This window comes from Eurosta solidaginis, chromosome 1 (genome assembly GCF_040869045.1).
Source record: "Eurosta solidaginis isolate ZX-2024a chromosome 1, ASM4086904v1, whole genome shotgun sequence".
Taxonomy (NCBI): Eukaryota; Metazoa; Arthropoda; class Insecta; order Diptera; family Tephritidae; genus Eurosta; species Eurosta solidaginis.
The window spans coordinates 325,018,772-325,037,377 of NC_090319.1; the positions used below are offsets into that span (position 1 = coordinate 325,018,772).

The following is an 18,606-nucleotide window of genomic DNA, read 5'->3' on the forward strand; positions in this document are numbered from 1 at the left end:
CACACAAAACAAACAACAACAGCAATTCAAGTGTGCAGCTGGGTATGTAATGTTCAGTTTCACCCGCACTTAGACTTCCTTACTTGTTTCTTAGTGAACTTGGGCATGTTTCGTCAAGAAAGATATGTGCGACCCTGTAAGAATACAGGGATGATAGTAACTGTATTTATGTTTTTTTTGGAATTTTCTTCTTGTTCAGTATATTCTCTTTAACTTAAGTTTACTTTCAATTCGAATGTGTCAGTTTTACAAATATTTTTCCAATGCATTGCTAAATCCGACTTTCGTTTCTTGCATGGAAGTGACGCCGCTTTAGACAGAACAGTCAGATGAGGGTAATGTCAAAATTACTCCACTGAAAATATTTTTCACAGAAGAAATATATACTAAATTTTTCTTGAGCTTTTTCTTATGATGGGGATACCGCGCTTTGGCTAAAATTATAGCCCTGAATTCCGAATTGTACGTGTGTCTTAAGTATTCCTTATATTTCATTGCCTGTTTCGCACATTTCAATGTACAGTTAAGCTAATAATTCTGTATTGCGAACGAAAGCTCCGTCGAACGATCCGTCTCTTAACGATTTCGTCAAGCAATGAAATTCTCAATCGTTTTCGTTCTTCCTTTAACGTTTCCTACGTAATGCCAAAGTCATGGTCATGTAATAATCAGCTGTTTTCGTCTTGTGGCGGGATCGTTTAACATAGTACAAAGAGGCGAACGTTTCATCTCTGACACGAAACGATCGGTCGTGTCCCCATAGAGAATGATACCCTAAAATGTTATATGGTTTTGTAAAAGTATTTTATCATTTTGTTTCGTGTTGGATTGTACAGTACACACGATTTGTTTTGTATTGTTTAGCTGCACATTATCTCCATTTAACAGGGCCATCGGATATTCGAAGATCAATTCATCTTAACCTAAGCTTTGATGCAGATAAGTGTTGAATTTCAATCAATGGTCGAGCTCTCGTCTTACCAATTACTCAATATAAACCATTTAATTTTAGAAGTAGTATAAGAAAAATTGATCAATTGCAGTATGATATTTCGAAGAAATTTCCAACCTTATCTACATAAATGTGAATGTTGGTTGTTAATCATTCTAAGCTAGTTTTATCCACACATAAAATAACAGCAAAACGCCTATCAAGTGCAGCGACCTGTTCAACTCAAAATTGACCTACCTGTTGGCTCAGAAATTTACCTTTACTTTTCCCCATTTAAATGTTTTCGTTCGTTGATTGCGTTTGTTTAAACACACAGATTCAAAGATCCTTATCGCCACATTCATTTATTTGTTGTTTGTGCTATGTCCCTCTGCTTCGTACTCTATAGTAGTTTTCTTGCATTTCTATCTTTCTTGCCTTTACTTCAAACCTTTTATGGTTAAACTCTCGTAGTTATTGTTCTGAATATATAAATGTACATTTGTTTTGATTGCCCGTTTCATTGGCATAAGCCACCGGTTAAATTATTTGTTTTATTTTCATCTTTCTTGAGACGTGTTGTTATTGTTTTTTTTTGTAGGGAAGGTTATTTATACTTTTAGTCACGTCTTTCATTGTGTTAATGTATATTTCCTTTCGAAATTATGTTACTTATTTGCTTTCAAGGCTCACTCAGTGTGCACGCTATAACATTTCCCAGTTCAGTCAGTTGCATCGACCTATTCTTGGTATATCGACGTATGCATTTTATTATATATATCTTTCAGATTTTCTTTGGTTATTTGCATTTATTAACGTTGGTCGTTTTGTGGTGGAGAGAGCTCATGAATATATGCTTTTATTTTTTCTACTTTTGTTACTAAATAGTCTACAATATTTAGAATATCTCAGCTTAGATATCAAACGGAGAATAACTCTTGACAAAAAGTGCTAATTTGGACATGGACGGTGTCGAGAGAAGATGAGATGGCTCTTGGAGTGTTCGATAGAAAAGTTCTCCGGAAGATGTATGGTCCGTTCCGTGATGCCGACAGCGAGTATCGAGGCTTCGCTGGCTAGGTCACCGAGCCCGGTTTCCATTACGTGCAAGAATCGAGTTACTACAGTATATTCTAAGGCATCAAGATGTTCATTTATGTGTGTGTAAAGTAATTCCTGTATGATGTGATATCATTGCGATTTAACTTCTTCATATATTTTTTTTTAGAATCTTTGCCAACAATTCATTTCAACGCCGAACAGCCTCATTGAGAACCCATTTATTGACAAAAAATTACCTAAGTTCACATGTACATACATATATACGTTCACATTAAAGTTACGCACCTATGCTTTGTTAATGTGTTATCTATCATTGATTTGATTATTTGTTTTGTTTTTTTAGTTTTTCATTAAAAAATAACAAAAATCACATGCAACATCGCAAATTGGCATACATACAAACAAACATTCTCTTCATTCATTCATCATTCGATTTAAGAACGCAAAATTGTATGTCTTACAAGCACATTCGATTGTGTTTATTGGAATTGTCTAAAACTGCCGAGCAGAGACATCATCACAACAACAAAAAAGTACCACTACCAACAGCACCACCAACGTCACAATTACCAAAATCCTTATAACTACAGCCATAACCACCAATTCAAATTCGTGCAGTTCAATCAGTTAACATAAACAAAACATTCATATGTCGAAGGATATCAGTCATTCGCATCAACGCAATTTCCGCATATTGGCTCAGCCACTCATCCTTTACATATCCATGTAAATTAAACAAAGACGAGTTAATCCCAAATTAATAAAATTTGCCAGCGTGGCTTTTTGGCATACAAGATTAATTGTCCTCAATCGCTTTCATTTAGTTGACGATAACTGTTGGGTATAAATAATAATAAAAAAAACTGCTGCTTGCCAATTGCACTCATCGCCCACCACAATGAGCTTGTGGAAGCGTATTGCATGCGTTCCAGAGCTCGAAGAGCGCATGAGTCAATATTATGGAGCGAAAGGACTCGCCGATATACGAGTGCATTTTGCATCGTGGATTGAGGAAAATTTAATGTAAGTAAAAATTGGCAAATAGAAAGAAACATTTGTGTTGTTATGTTGTGTGTGTTGCGGTTGGTTAACAAGTTGTAGATGTGTATGTGTATGTTTGTTGTAAAATTTTTTTTTAACTATTTCGCCGTCTATGTTTTGTGTGCACAAAAACATAATTTGTTACAAATTTAAAATCATAGAACTTGTTTACTAAATTTAATTTGAAATTTGAATGAAAAACTGTGCCCGAAAAGTTGCAAATTATATATGTATATGTATGTATATGCGTATTTATTATATTGTAAAATTTTCCTCACTCCCTTTTCCCTCTCTCCTCCTTATCCCATCTACCTGCGCGTTAAGTTGGCATGCCTGTCGTAAAATGCGATAAAATCCCGACTTCCGTCAATTCCTGAGATCCATTATGAATTAAACTTGGTACCGCGGGGGAACAAATGTATACGAATTACAGGGTTTGAGTGCGAGAGCTTTATATGCGAGGAAGGTTTCACATGGACCTAAGTTACTAGTCCAGGGCCCGTTTAATATTTTCTGATATTGATAACTGCTTTCTGTTTTAAGGAGGACAATGGAAAAAGTTTTTTACAACCCTTATACTAATTTCACACAGACGGCTTATTGAATAATAAAGGCAATTTTCTACATTAAGACGCTTATTGAGCTCAATCTTCCCTATAAAATTCGAATCTATTATTATTTCATTAGTAGCTAATCGAATGCCTAATGAAGTCAAAAGCACAATGTAACTCTGTTGGCAGCGTTCCGCTTCCGTTTCCGTTTCTTAGTTTTCAAAGCAAATGTCATCGTCGGCATGGCGGAACGATACAAGGTGGCCGCATCGAACAGCTGATTATAACCTTTTTTATTTGATTTGATACATCAAATACCGGCGCAGTAAGATTTTGACATTTGTCCATCGAATTTACAAGTACATGGAATTTTGTTTGTTTGTAGGTATGTGAACATGCTCCCACCTTGTATCGTTCCGCCATCATTGTCTGTCTCATCCTTCATACTAATCGAGCAGTTACTTCTGTGTGAAAGCAAAAAATTTACGATTTCAATAGCAGGTGAAATGAGATCATTAAGTTTCTGTGTGAAAACAGTATTAATTGTGCTGCAAGTTGAATAAACAATGTCTAGGAGTGGAGGTCTCTTAAGCTAGCCTAACCTTTTCAGCACAATCTAAGAACCGTACTAAATTGCACAATATGTAATGCTAATTTAATACGCGTTAATTAAATTTATTACACTTGTATTTTAAAAAATATCGAGGGTTGGGCTAGCTTAAGTTTATGCTTAGGTTTATGCTAGCCCAACCCTCGATATTTTTAAAAATACAAGTGTAATAAATTTAATTAACCCGTATTAAATTAGCATTAAATATGCTGTAATTTAGTACGGTCTCGTTTTTTGATTGTGCATATGGGTAGGGCTAGCATAAACTTAAGCTAGCCCAACCCTCGATATTTTTTAAAATACAAGTGTAGTAAATTTAATTAACCCATATTAAATTAGCATTAAATATGCTGTAATTTAGTACGGTCTCGTTTTTTGATTGTGCTGAAGAGGTTGGGCTAGCTTAAGAGACCTTAGAAGTGGACAAAGGTGAATGCATAGTGCCTGTAAAAAAATCGAAAATTGATGGGTCAAAGCTCATCTTGTCTCTTGAGCTGTTGATACAGTCGCCAAGCAATCATTGAGCAACGTTGCAACTTATGAATACACAATTAAGAGTCGCAACAGCTGGTCTGTTATTGAAAAGGTAAGCCACAAGCCTTAATTGTGGATTTGCGAAACGTTGGTCACATCCCTCAATCATAATAAATGTTGGAGACTAAGAGAGTTCTCGAAATTCGAGAGGGAGATGCGTGTCAACCGGGTGCTGATCACTATAGAGAGCGTGTTGTTAGGGGGTTAGAATATACCCGCGGTAGGTATGCCTGTCGTGAGAGGCGACTAAAATACCAAACAGATTCAAGGGGTTGTATAGTGCAATCCTTTCAGGTTGCCAGCACAATATATAGCTTCTCCAAACCCAATTGTCAACCTCACCTATCCGTGGCGAATCCTGTTTCATTAACAGCCGAAGCTCTGGTGACCCCGAACTCCTCATCGATCTAGAGGGTGGGAGGGCGGGATGACCTAGAAGGTCGCATGTGATCATAAAAAATCGTTCCCGAGATGGTCAGGCTTGGTACCGGAACGTACCGCATCTGCATCCGGCAAAGGACCGTCAACATCGATAACACTCCCCAAGGCCTTCGGGGAGTGTCCTTATCGCTACAACAACAGCGTGTTGTAGTTTTAAGTGGGAACTTGCCAAATATGGCCTTATCCCACGGTTTTCTAATACACATTTCAGTATCCGCTGATGACCGGCCCAACAAAGTTAGTACCTATGGGTTGAGGTTGAGTGTTTAATTAATTTTATTAAATTAATTATCAGTTTGAGATATGTGTGTATATATCAAATTTAAGCAGTGTGTCCAACCTTTTCTGTACAGCCGTGTTGGTGTTCGCTGAAAGCGCCCAATAATATCTTCCCAAAAGCAGTTTGTCCACCACTATCAACCGACATACTAAGCCAAATTAAGCATCCGTCAATTCCAACCACAATTATGCAATGTGGTCCATTTTCCACCAAAAGCACTTGACGCAATCTAAAGCAGCTTCTCAAAAGACAAGATGAGCACTGCTCCAGTCATACAATTATCGCTTGTTTTCAGCTGACGATAAGCATCCGTTTCATCTCTTAAACAACGTTTCGCACAATTAAGGGATGTGGACCACCTTTTAATCTGCCCCTCAGAGAAATTTCCGTTTCCGCAAACTGTAGATGTGACCTACATATGTATATACAAAGGTGCTAGCTTTTATAGACCATGGTAGGTCTCACAATAGGTACACAACGTCGCAGATTGCGTAAAGATATCTTACTCCGGATTGGGTAACCGTGCATTTAAGGCCGCCTCTTGCCTACCGCGGATATATTCTACTAAACCCAACATATATTGCATCGGTGAATTATCTTGTGATTGAACCGATTTCGGCAGGTACACAGGTAAAACTAAACACACTCCCTTCCCTTTACTCCCGTACCCGATCACCACACGCCGACCAATAGAGGGGATATAGAAAATTTAGTAAAGAGGCAGCATTCGATACTTCAAATTTCATACATATTCCTAAATAGGTCGAACTATCCTAAATCTAAACGAGTTAGTTTCGGGATTATGATAAATTGCAACTTAATTTTTTCTTTAGGGGTTCGTCCAATTTTCGAACACTTTATATGGTCTATATTTTGCATAGTGACCACAAGAAGTTGTGCTGAAAGTTTCATTAAGATAGGTTGAGAATTTACTGCAGCTATCAAAGATACACACTGACTTGTGGGCGTATATCTAGCTTCAAACATGAAAAACGTTTCAATTATTTTTTTACGAAAATTTTTTAAAAATGTTCAATACATTCTAGAGGTGTTCAGGACTTTGTGCAAATAGTCTTGCATCATTACATTGCAAACTTGGGTAAAATATTTTTACAATACACTAATAAAATAAATGGCTATTAATTTACTACGTCATTGCAAATACGCAACTTCAAAAATCATAATTTATTTTCGCAATATTGATTAGCAAATCAACAACTTTCAATAAAAAAGTGGTTTACGATCGGTAGCCTATATTTGCTCTGGCCACGTTTCCAAAATCAAATGCACAAAACTCTGAACTGCCTTTCTGTAACTAAAACTATGAAAACCCATCTTAAAAATGTTTTTGAAAGAAAAGAATTCGAAAACTGTTTAAATGTTTTTATACCCGCTGATTGGATAACGGTTGGTTGTACAGGTATAAAGGAATCGAGATAGATATAGACTTTCATATATCAAAATCATCAGTATCGAAAAAAAATTTGATTGAGCCATGTCCCTACGTCCGTCTGTCCGTTAACACGATAACTTGAGTAAATATTGAGATATCTTCACCAAATTTGGTACACGAGCTTATCTGGACCCAGAATAGATGGGTATTGAAAATGGGCGAAATCGGTTGATAACAACGCCCACTTTTTATATACATATCGTCGCCCGCTAGCCAGAACCATGAATGTGCAATTTTTCAAATTTTGTGTTAGAGTCCTCTTTGGATTACTCTTTAGATTCTCTAGGTTCTACTTAAATCTAGAGCTTCCTACGTACATGGAAACCCCAATAATTTGCAATGCCATTTTCACGAATGTATAATCACACAAAGTTGAGCCAGAAAAATGAATGTGGCACATTGTATGACACATTCGTTGATATGGCTAAACAATTTTTGAAAAAAATAAGAACAGCACATATTTGTATGTTCGAATGTTCAGGTATACGTGCCTGGTATTCTTCAAAGCAAATTATTCCGATGAAGAATTTTTAATAGCTTAATATCCGAAAAAAATAGTTGTCTAATTCAAGGCAAACCGGTTTATTCGAAGCCGTTGCCTCTTCCCGAATCAAAACTAAAATACTTGGAAAAATTGTGTGAAGAACTGGTTATACCAAAATAATATTCTTTTTATAAAAATCTTGAGGGCAACGCTTTTCCCGATCCCAACATTTCAAAAGATTCTGATTCTGATGAGAATAATAACTAGTTCTATGTTTGCAATAATGTCTTAAATAAAAACACATTAGTGTATATGAAATTGAATTGAATGTGTAACTTTTTTCATTTATATACATACTTAGTCAAAGCCGCAGAAGTTTTCCCAAGTACTGTGATGCTCCGAATCCCAATCCGCCAACGGAATTGGCATAGCAGGTCTTGGCTTGGCCGTACGTTATTTAAAAATCAATATGTAGCGATTTTTTTACGTCTTTTGAGGTTAAGGCCATACCATGACCAGTTGGGCCAATTCTTATAGCTTATTCGGATTCAGCGCGTAAAATGTATAGAAAGCATGAGCAGATCAACAGGATCCGACTACTTTTAATTTTTTTTATAGATGTGTTAACTAAAAATATATCAGCTTTTTAAATTTTTGTTGTGCCAGAAAAATGAATATGCTAAATCTCGGAGAATAGAAGGGATGCGAGCAGAACAATTATCTCAGTTAAAAGAACATAGTGTAAGTATAATATATAAGTACATTTTTACACTATCAACTAATTCTTCTAATTTTGAGAGCAATAAACTTTGAAAATCGATTTCCCAACATCTTCCTTTTGGCACATTCATGCTTCCGGCAAGCGGGCGACGATATATAACATTTTGGAAAACACAAAAAACTGATTATTTAGTAAATAATACACCTAGAATGTTGAAATTTGACGTTTAGACTGATATTGAGACTTTTAATAAAAATGTGAAAACATTTTTTAAAATGGGCGTGGCACCGCCCACTTGTGATAAAATCAATTTTACAAATATTATTGATCATAAATCAAAAATCGTTAAAACTTTTCGTATCAAAATTCGGCAGAGAGGTTGCCTTTACTATAAGGAATGCTTTGAAGAAAAATTAACGAAATCGGCTGAGGACCACGCCCACTTTTATATAAAAGATTTTTAAAAGGGTCGTGGACGAATAAAATAAGCTATATCTTTGCAAAAAGAGCTTTATATCAATGGTATTTCATTTCCCAAGTGTATTTATAACAAGAAATAGGAAAAACTTCAAATTTAAAAAAAAAATGGGCGTGGCACCGCCCCTTTTGTGACTCAGCAATTTTCCGTTTCGGGAGCCATAACTCGAAGAAAAATTAACGGATCGTAAAAAAATTGGGTACACAAATTTTCCCTATAGCAGCAAATATTTCTAGAAAAATGGACGAGATCGGTCGAAGACCAATCCCACTTTTATATAAAAAGGGTCATAGACGAAAATAATAAGCTATATGTTAGCGAAAAAGAGCTTTGTATCAATAGATTTTTACTTTCTAAATTGAATTATAACATTAAATTGGAAAACAATAAAATTTTTGAAAATGGGTGTGGCACCGCCCCTTTTTTGTCTAAGCAATTTTCAATGTTTCGGGAGCCACAACTCGAAGAAAAATTTACATATCGCAACAAAATTTGATACACATATTTTCCTTATAGCAGGAAATATTTCTAGTAAAAATGGATAAGATAAATGACTTTAAAACGGGTCATAGGCAAAAATAATCAGTAAAATCTTAGCGAAAAATAGTTTTGTAGCAGTCGTGTTTTTACTGTTCTGTTATATCTTTATTTTAAAATAAACAGTAGGGAAATCCCCATATCTGAAGGAAAATTGCATTATTACCCGCTCAAGGTCATTGGTGTTAGCCTCTGTATCCTTTTTGCTTCTTTTTAATGAAAATTAGTTGGTTTCACCCAAACTTTAGACTTCCTTACTTGTTATTTTCAAAATTTTGTTCGAGTATGCTCTTTTATATTCTCGAAATTCGCATTGATTTTGAATTTTTTTTTCGAAACGGCTTTTAGATTTTCGTCCATACAAACAAAAAATTGTGCTCCACTTAAAAATCACTCCATAAATTCAGACCGAATATTAGCAAAGTGTTCGGTGCTGCACAATGTTATGTGCATTAGAAAAAAATTTTATATAATATTCCAATAAATATTTCCTGCAAAACTTACTATAACTACTTTTAAATTTATTCTTACAGACGCGACCAACATCCTTCCAGCAGCGATAAATCATACAAAGATTTTGCTTACACATTCTATGCGCAACTAAAAGATAAACTCATTAATTTGGATAGTGAATATTTGTCAAAATTTAATTTAAAAGGAATTTGCACACATTTTACAGAAACAACACCAGTTGAATTATATACATACCTACGCAACGGTCTCCTCTACGAAATTCAGGCATTGAAAGAAATGCCACAAAGTCCCTACATGTATAATACGGCGATAGGTATGAATCCTGCTAATCCCTATTTGGGTGGCGTTGTTGGTGGTGGGGGTGGGGGTGGACTTATTCCCGATATACATATGGTTGAAGGTGCATACGCTTTACCAGCGCGTATACAAAAATTGGCAGTCGATGTAGAAAATATGCGTTTGGCTTTACAATCATTTCAAGGCGAACAGGAATCGATGTATAATTATTTCAACGAATTAAATCAAAGGCGGGCATTAATGACACCACAAGAAATACAAGAAGGAGATAATCAATTTAAAGAGCAGTATATAATTTTAAATGATCGAAAAAAGGCTTTAGTTACAGATTTGCGACGCGTTATCACTGAATATGATGCGATACAAGATCAAGTTATAATGGCGTTGAAAATGTGGCAACGCAATCAGGCGCTTGCTGGCAATGGTGCACCATTTCATGATAATTTAGACGATATACAGCGATGTGTAGAAATGCTGGTCGATATGGTGGCAAAAATCCATTCATATGTTAATAGCTTACTTTTAATGGGCGATGATCCATTATTGACTGAATTGTTAAATCATGTACGCTCTGTACAAAAGATGTTAGTGTTGTCAGCGTTTATCGTAGAGCGGCAACCACCTCAAGTCATGAAAACACATACGAGGTAGGCAAACTTAAAGAATAGTCATTGTTTTTAAGTTTCCTTATTAATTTTTGTGTATTTGCGCTTGTTTTTTTTTTAGATTTGCAGCCGCTGTGCGATGGTTAATTGGTCCGCAGCTCGGTGTTTATCATAACAATCCAACTATTGAATGTGTTATACTATCAGGTAAACAAGACAAAAAGTTGGTCGAGGTATTTTTGAAAACATTGTTAATTCAATTTGCAACGAAAATATCACCTGGTACAATTAAGTTATGGATCAGGATATAAGTATACGCCATGTTTTATATAATTCGTCACATGTGCAACAATTTGAGGGTATTGGTCTGTGGGCGGAATAAATCCTTATCTAGATGAATGAACTAAACCTATTTCGTTTAGTATATGTATATAATTAAATATTGTCGTTTTTACCTCAAAAAGACTCGTTACGGATATGGGCAGCGGGTTAGGGGGTCAGAATATACCCGTGGTAGGTATGCCTGCCGTAAGAGGCGACTAAAATACCAGATTCAAGAGGCTGTGTAGCTCAACCCTTCAGGTTGCCAGCGCAATATACAGCTTCTCCAAACCCAATTGTCAACCTCACCTATCCGCGGCGAATCCTGTTTCACTAACAGACGAGGCTCTGGCGACCCCAAGCTCCTCATGGAACTTGGGGGTGGGGGAGGTAGGGATGGCATGAAGGTTTTAATGTGGACATATAAATCGTTCCCGAGATGGTCGGGCTAGCACATTAATGGTGGTGTATTGCCGGAGCGTACCGGATCTGTATCCGGCAAAGGACCACCACATTGATAACACTCCCCAAAGCCTTCGGGGAGCAACCTTATCGCTACAACAACAACGGATTTGGGCATACATTAGCCATATATGTACATATCGCGAATATTTTTGTCAACAGGTGTAAATATAAACTTTAGTTATTCGAGGTTTTACGATAACCAAAATAGCCGGTTGGTGACTTGTATGGTCACATTTACAACTCTCTTTGAATCTCATTTTTATACTCAGCTGAACAGAGTTCGTAGAGTATACTAATTTTCGCATAACGGTACCCCGTAACGGCATAAACTAGTCGAGATAGATGTAGACTTCTATATATCAAAATGATCTGGGCGGAAAAAGAAATTCATTTAGCCATGTCCGTCCGTCCGTAAACACGATAACTTGAGGTATCTTAATGAAATTTGGTGTGTAAGTTCCTGGGCACTCATCTCAGATCGCTATCGGACTATAAACACGCCCACTTTTTCGATACGGAAAACGGAAAAAGTGCGATAATTCATTACCAAAGGCGGATAAAACGATGAAACTTGGTAGGTCGGTTGACCTTATGACGCAGAATAGAAAATTAGTAAAATTTTGTTGTTTTGAAAGTTGTGTCTCCGCTTTTCGGTACACCCTGTGGCTGTAGCTAGTTATTTAACCACTGCCGCTAAATGGGTCTCCTAAGCATTATCTAAGCGAGGATAGGCTTTTTTTTCACGCGCAAACGTAAACGTGTACGCGTGTATAAAAAAACACGGCTACTATACAAAAATAAAAGAAAATTTCAAAATGGGCGAGGTTCCGTCCTTTTTCACTTAATATGTCTAGAATACTTTTAATGCCACAAGTCGAACAAAAATTTACCAATCCTTGTGAAATTTGGTAATGGTATCGCTTCTATGACGATAACTGTTTTCTGTGAAAATGGCCGAAATCGGTTGAAGCTACGCCTTGTTTTTATACACAGTCGACCGCCTGTCCTTCCGTTCCGCCCGTAACATGATAACTTGAGCAAAAATCGATATATCTTTACTAAACTTAGTTCACGTACTTATCTGCACTAACTTTATCCTTGTATTAAAAACGGGCGAAATCCGACTGACCACGCGCACTTTTTCGATATCGAAAATTTCGAAAAATGAAAAAATGCCATAATTCCATACCAAATACTAAAAAAGGGGTGAAAAACATGGTGATATAACTTAAAAAAAAACTTTGTAAAATGGGTGTGACACCTACCATATAAAGTAGAAGAAAATGAAAATGTTCTGCAGGGCGAAATAAAAAGCCCTTCGAATCATGGCAGGAATACTGTTCGTGGTATAATATTCTGGGTCACCCTGGTCCACATTTTGGTCGATATCTCGAAAACGCCTTCACATATACAACTAAGGGCAACTCTCTTTTAAAACCATCATTAATATCTTTAATTTGATACCCATATCGTACAAACACATTATAGAGTCACCCCTGGTCCTATAGAACTATGGCACACTCCATTTAAAATCCTCTTTAATATCTTTCATTTGATACCTATGTCATACAAACACATTCCAGGGTTACCCTCGGTTCATTTTCCTACATGGTGATTTTCCCTTATTGACAAAGGATGAAGGAAAATCGTTCCAAAAAAATCGTTCTACAATTTTGTCGATATTTCCCAAATGTATGTGATATGGAATTAAAAACCACTTATAAACCATCTACAAAACCCTACGAAACCAACGCAGCTAAGCTCTCAGCTGAGTATGTAATGTTCGGTTACAACCGAACTTAGCCTTCCTTACTTGTTTTTGGAATGAAGCTGCATGAAAAAATGTAATTAAAATTGACGTGTAATATATTTGTGTAACAAAAAGGGTATTTTTGTTTCCGTTAGACAGTACGAATAAAATGATATGTCGAAAGTTGCCACAAGGATAACATGTTTTAGGCAAATATTCGCCGGACAATTTTTGTAAGGGTTCTCTAAGGAAATCCGAAGAGTAAAAAATAAAACTTATCCCTTAAAGTATACAACATATTTTTTAAACATCCTTGTATTTATCTTTTGTTTCCAATAAAATAGTACTGATTAGATATACACTAAACTAACATACCAATGTTGGCATGCACACATAATTCAAATTAAATAAAGCATACAAAATGGGTTCAGACTTCAAAGCTATACATTTCCTTTGCCATAACCTTTAAATAAAGATTTTCTTTGACAGCAAAATTTTCCGACGAATAATTTTGTAGAATATATTATCCTTTAGCTACCACTTAAATATTATTTTATACGAATTTTTTTAAAATTTACCCAAGAGGGACCTTTCGGGATAATGATAATGAGTTAAAAAAAATATTGTTATTCAAATAACCTACATACATATATATGATGTATATTGGAATGATTTTCCGTCATTTCTTGTCAAATTTGGCCATTACCAAGGAAGAGGCACAACTTCTCGAAAAGGGCCTGAAGCACAATATCGTGGACCAAAATACAGTAAGAAAAACGGAGCAGGCGATTGTAGATGCCGAGATCGCAATATCATTGATACCACAGGAGGAACAGGAGCACGCAAGATACATGTGCAGGGAAATAATAAAAAGAAGGTGAAAGCACAGGAAGGACAAAAAGCTAATGCAGAGAAGAAAACAAAAAAGAATCAACGGCATAAATAAAGGAAAAACAATATTGTCACAACGAAAGCGGACAAAGGAAACACCACTGTGCTAATCGAAAAAGAGGAATATATAGCCAAAACCGCGGAACTCAGAGAGAATAAGAGAGGATCCCAAAGATGAATACCAAAAACAAATCAAAGTTGCTATAAAAAATGCAACAAATATAGTAGATTCTAACAGGGCACATAGATTGGTCCAAATGAACCCTACGGCTCCTCCACTGATTGCGCTACCAAAAATCCACAAGCCGGACACGCCAATGAGGCCCATCATTAATTTTGAATCGGCACCATGTTACAAACTGTCCAAATATTTAAAAACGATATTAAAAGATACTCTGGAGCTAAGGAACGAATATGCAATATCTAACACAACAGAACTAATAGAGAAACTTGATTCCGTAGAGCGAACAAAGAACAGCAAACTGGTATCTTTTGATATAAAAGATTTATACCCATCAATACCACTATCGGAAACTTTAGACATTGTTAGCTCAACAATAGTACAAAAATATAATACAAAAAACAAAGTGAAAAGTATGCAAATCACAAATACCCTAAGAAGCACTTTACGTCAAAACTATTTTCAATTCAACAATAAAATATATAGACAAACAAACGGTCTTGGAATGGGAAGCCCCACATCAGCCATTCTTATGGAAGTGTTCATGCAAAATCTGGAAGAGAAGTACATACAGGAGCTGAAGTTCAAATTAGAAGTGTCATTTTATGCTAGATACGCGGATGAGATAATATGCGTTTTAACTACTAATAACGAAGAGCTTGTACTGGAGTACCTCAACAAGCAGCACGGAAATATAAAATTTACAATGGAAACCGAAGAAGATGGAGGAATCAACTATCTAGACCTCACGATAAATATTGATGAAGAAGCCAAAATATTTAACTATGACATATATAGAAAGCCAACGGCCACCGACACAATAATACATAATACCTCAAATCACCCCCAACAGCATAAAAATGCAGCATTAAGGCATTTGGTACATAGACTTGAAAAGACACCTCTTACACAAGAGGCATTAAGAGAGAACTTGAGGTCATATATAACATCACTACAAACAACGGATATAAAGAAGCACTAGTAGATAGGCTCAGAAGGACAAATGGAGAACCAAAAAGAAATAATGAAAAGGAAAATAATAGCTGGACGACTGTGATATATACTGGATAAGCAACAAATTAATTGGCAAACTTCTTTAAAAAATATAACATTAACACAGCATTCAAAACATCGAACAATCTATGTTGAAAACTAGGAACTAGCACTAACTCAGAGCATCCGTTTAGCAGCCACGGCGTATACAAGCTTACCTGCGGATGCCATCATAGTTACATAGGACAAACGGGACGGCAAATAAGAACGAGGTTCAGAGAACACATTAGAGATTACAACAAAAAAATACGGAATCCAAACATTATACCAGAGTCTAATTTCGCGAATCATATGGTCGAGAATGAATGTTCCCCAGCAAGCATCAATAAAACAGGGTTCTTCACACCGGGTTCTTCACATACAAGCAAAAGGCCGACGTCTCAACGTACTCGAAAACATGGAAATCTACAAACAGAAAACATTCGACGGTAGAATAATAAACGAACAGATAAACACAATTTCTGACACAATATTCGAGCCTTTAAAACTTGTTTACAAGAAACAAAGTAATCAGACAAACACACAACAACAAATAAACACAAAACAATTAACACACCAAAACAACAAACGCACACAGGTCAAACGACTAAAATCACGGATTTTTACCTACTCCAGTCAGCCACACAAATCGATTAGTAAACCACCCTCGGTTCTGAATGAATACACAACACATACACAAATACAAATTACACAAGCATCAATTTTTGACAATACGTGCACAGGAAAACGGCAACAACAGATCAGAACGAAAATCGACACTGATGATGGCACAACGAAACGAAAACCAAATTTGACAAGGGATGACGGAAAATCGTTCCAATATACATCATTTATCCACCTTGTTGGAAAATCAACAAAACAAAATAAGTTGACTACATACATACATTAAACCATTAAATTCATTTCTTTCAGAGGCCCAAGCACAACGGCATGCCGCTCATAATAGTAATTCAGATATGCAATCCTGTACGCCACAATCATCAGGCGAAATATTAAATAATATAAGTACTATGGAATACCAACAGGCTACGCGCGTATTTTCAGCAAGTTTCAGGTACATAAAATGGTATAAATTTGAAAATGATATGAAAAATATAAACGCAATCGTCATTATATTTATAGGAATATGCAGTTGAAAAAAATCAAGCGTGCCGAAAAGAAAGGCACAGAAAGCGTTATGGACGAAAAATTTTCGCTACTTTTCTTCACGACAGTTGTTTTCAATGAATTCAAAATAAGTGTAAATACCATTGTTTTTAATTTGGTTAGCATTGAAATCAATTTTAATTATTAATTTCATATAAATTTTTGTTTAGTGCTGGACACTTTCTTTGCCAGTTGTTGTCATTGTACATGGCAATCAAGAGCCACAATCCTGGGCTACAATCACATGGGATAATGCATTTTCAGACATAACAAGAGAACCATTTCAAGTTCCGGAGAAAGTACGTTGGGAACAATTATCAGTAGCTTTAAATACAAAATTTGGTTCAGCTACCGGTAGAAACTTAACTGAAGATAACCTAAATTTTCTCTGTGAGTGCAAGTTGTGATTTCGTTTAGCTGTGAAGGTCTTTCAACAATCGAAACATTTTTTTTTTATATGTTTAGATGAAAAACTTTTCCGCAATGAAGCAGGCGAACATACTGAATTCATTACATGGGCGCAATTTTGTAAAGAACCCTTGCCAGATCGATCATTTACATTTTGGGATTGGTTTTTTGCTATTATGAAATTGACAAAAGATCATTTATTGAATCTGTGGAAAGAAGGTTTAATTGTTGGTTTTATTAATAAGCGCAAAACGCTTGAAGACATTTTACCAATGCAACAATTTGGCACATTTTTATTGCGCTTCTCAGACAGCGAATTAGGTAAGGGGCTATGCATAAATCATGGAAAATGTTCACAACTAACGCACTCTTACAGGTGGTATTACTGTCGCTTTTGTTGACGATCAAGGCAATAAACTTATGTTGGCGCCATGGACGTCTCGCGATTTAAATATACGCTGCTTGGCCGATCGCATACATGATTTAAATGTGCTGCGAATAGTTTATCCAAAGAATTTGCCACGTGATGAAGCATTCGGCACCTTCTATTCGCATCATGTCGGTAAATATCAAAACGTATAGTTATTGTATTTAAACAATCGTATGCGGTATTCACACAGATGTGCACTATTTCAATCAATTTATTTAGTATAGAATAATTTTATGATTACAGAGGGGCTTTATCATGTAACTCGATTCAAATAGAAATGCGTGTCGAAAACTTTCAAATTACATAAATTTTTTTCAAATCCGTAAGGAATTTATCCGAATCGAGTTCATAATAAGGACCCAGTGCTATTAAACTTTAAGAAATGACACATCCTATACATTGGTACATATGCACTTTTATATTAACTTAATATATTCGAAATGGTTTCTAGATGAGCAAACAACACGTGATGGCTATGTAGCAAATACAATAAGAGCACATGTACCGGCCATAGAAGGTGGTTCCGTAGTTGGTACCCCGCAACACCAACCTCAAGATATACCGATGCCAAAGTAAGTTAATCTTGTTCGTTCTTATTTTTATTATCTTACAATTGGCTTACTTTTTTTCTAATTTTTTGATTTCTTAAATAATTGATAGTAGTAGCTAATATTTATTTTCTTACATTGCAATTGTTTACTTTTGCAAAATTAACGCTTTCTTTAGAAACTGCGCATTTAAATATTTCTAATAATAACGCTCTATAGTGAATCGGTATTGTCGAGTCGTATGTGTAGATATACATTTTTTTTGTTTTTTTTTTTTTTTGTTTTTTTTTTTTTTTTGTTTTTGGAGTATTGTCGAGCCGGTATACACTCTAGAATTAACGTCCTACCATCTCGTGGACCATCATCCAACTCCCTCTTTTTTAACGAGATTGCTGTCGCTTCGCAGAGGTGAGTTTGAGAATTGTATTGAAAAAGCACACTTGGAGGAATTCCCACCACTGCCGGAGATGTCACCGTTTTTCAGTGTTTTATGCTATCTGCATCAGGAGTTATCGGGTTGGCCAACACAAAATAAAAAAATAAAAAAAACCATTCACAAGTAAAAGAAAATAATAAAAACCTTTACGTAATAAAACAAAATTAAGAAAAATTAAACATCATATATAAAGACAATAATTTCAAAGTACAAAAATTTGAATAGAAAAAATACAAAAAAAAAAAACGCAAATAAAAATAATGAAATAAAAAAAAATTAAATAGTTTCGAGTGATAAAACAATTGAAAGTAAAAAAAAATTTCTTAATTAAGGCTGTGTGTGTTTGCCTAAATTGCTATCTAAATTGAGAAAAAACCTAAATCATTGGAAACTGTCGACAAGGCAGTGCAAAATAAAAATTTAGAATTTTTTTGAGCATGCTTTTCAACCTAAATTAAAATGTCAAATTTGAAGAACA

At 35.6% G+C, this 18,606-nt stretch overlaps 1 protein-coding gene across 13 annotated transcripts in view; it reads left to right on the forward strand.

The window, feature by feature from the left end:
• Stat92E (Signal transducer and transcription activator Stat92E) overlaps nucleotides 1-18,606 on the forward strand; it is a 117,271-nt gene that overhangs the window by 69,297 nt on the left and 29,368 nt on the right. For 6 of the 13 annotated variants that reach the window (XM_067762004.1, XM_067762002.1, XM_067762003.1 and 3 more), the window contains 9 exons: nucleotides 2,337-3,016; nucleotides 9,657-10,541; nucleotides 10,621-10,706; nucleotides 16,073-16,214; nucleotides 16,283-16,400; nucleotides 16,477-16,696; nucleotides 16,772-17,035; nucleotides 17,091-17,276; nucleotides 17,596-17,716. In XM_067762004.1, the coding sequence (XP_067618105.1) occupies nucleotides 2,892-3,016; nucleotides 9,657-10,541; nucleotides 10,621-10,706; nucleotides 16,073-16,214; nucleotides 16,283-16,400; nucleotides 16,477-16,696; nucleotides 16,772-17,035; nucleotides 17,091-17,276; nucleotides 17,596-17,716 (2,147 nt within the window). In that variant the 5' untranslated portion in view covers nucleotides 2,337-2,891. Of the gene's footprint in view, nucleotides 1-1,819; nucleotides 2,101-2,159; nucleotides 2,270-2,336; nucleotides 3,017-9,656; nucleotides 10,542-10,620; nucleotides 10,707-16,072; nucleotides 16,215-16,282; nucleotides 16,401-16,476; nucleotides 16,697-16,771; nucleotides 17,036-17,090; nucleotides 17,277-17,595; nucleotides 17,717-18,606 lie in introns of those variants that run through there. The other 7 variants (XM_067762008.1, XM_067762007.1, XM_067761996.1 and 4 more) reach the window with 6 other exon arrangements.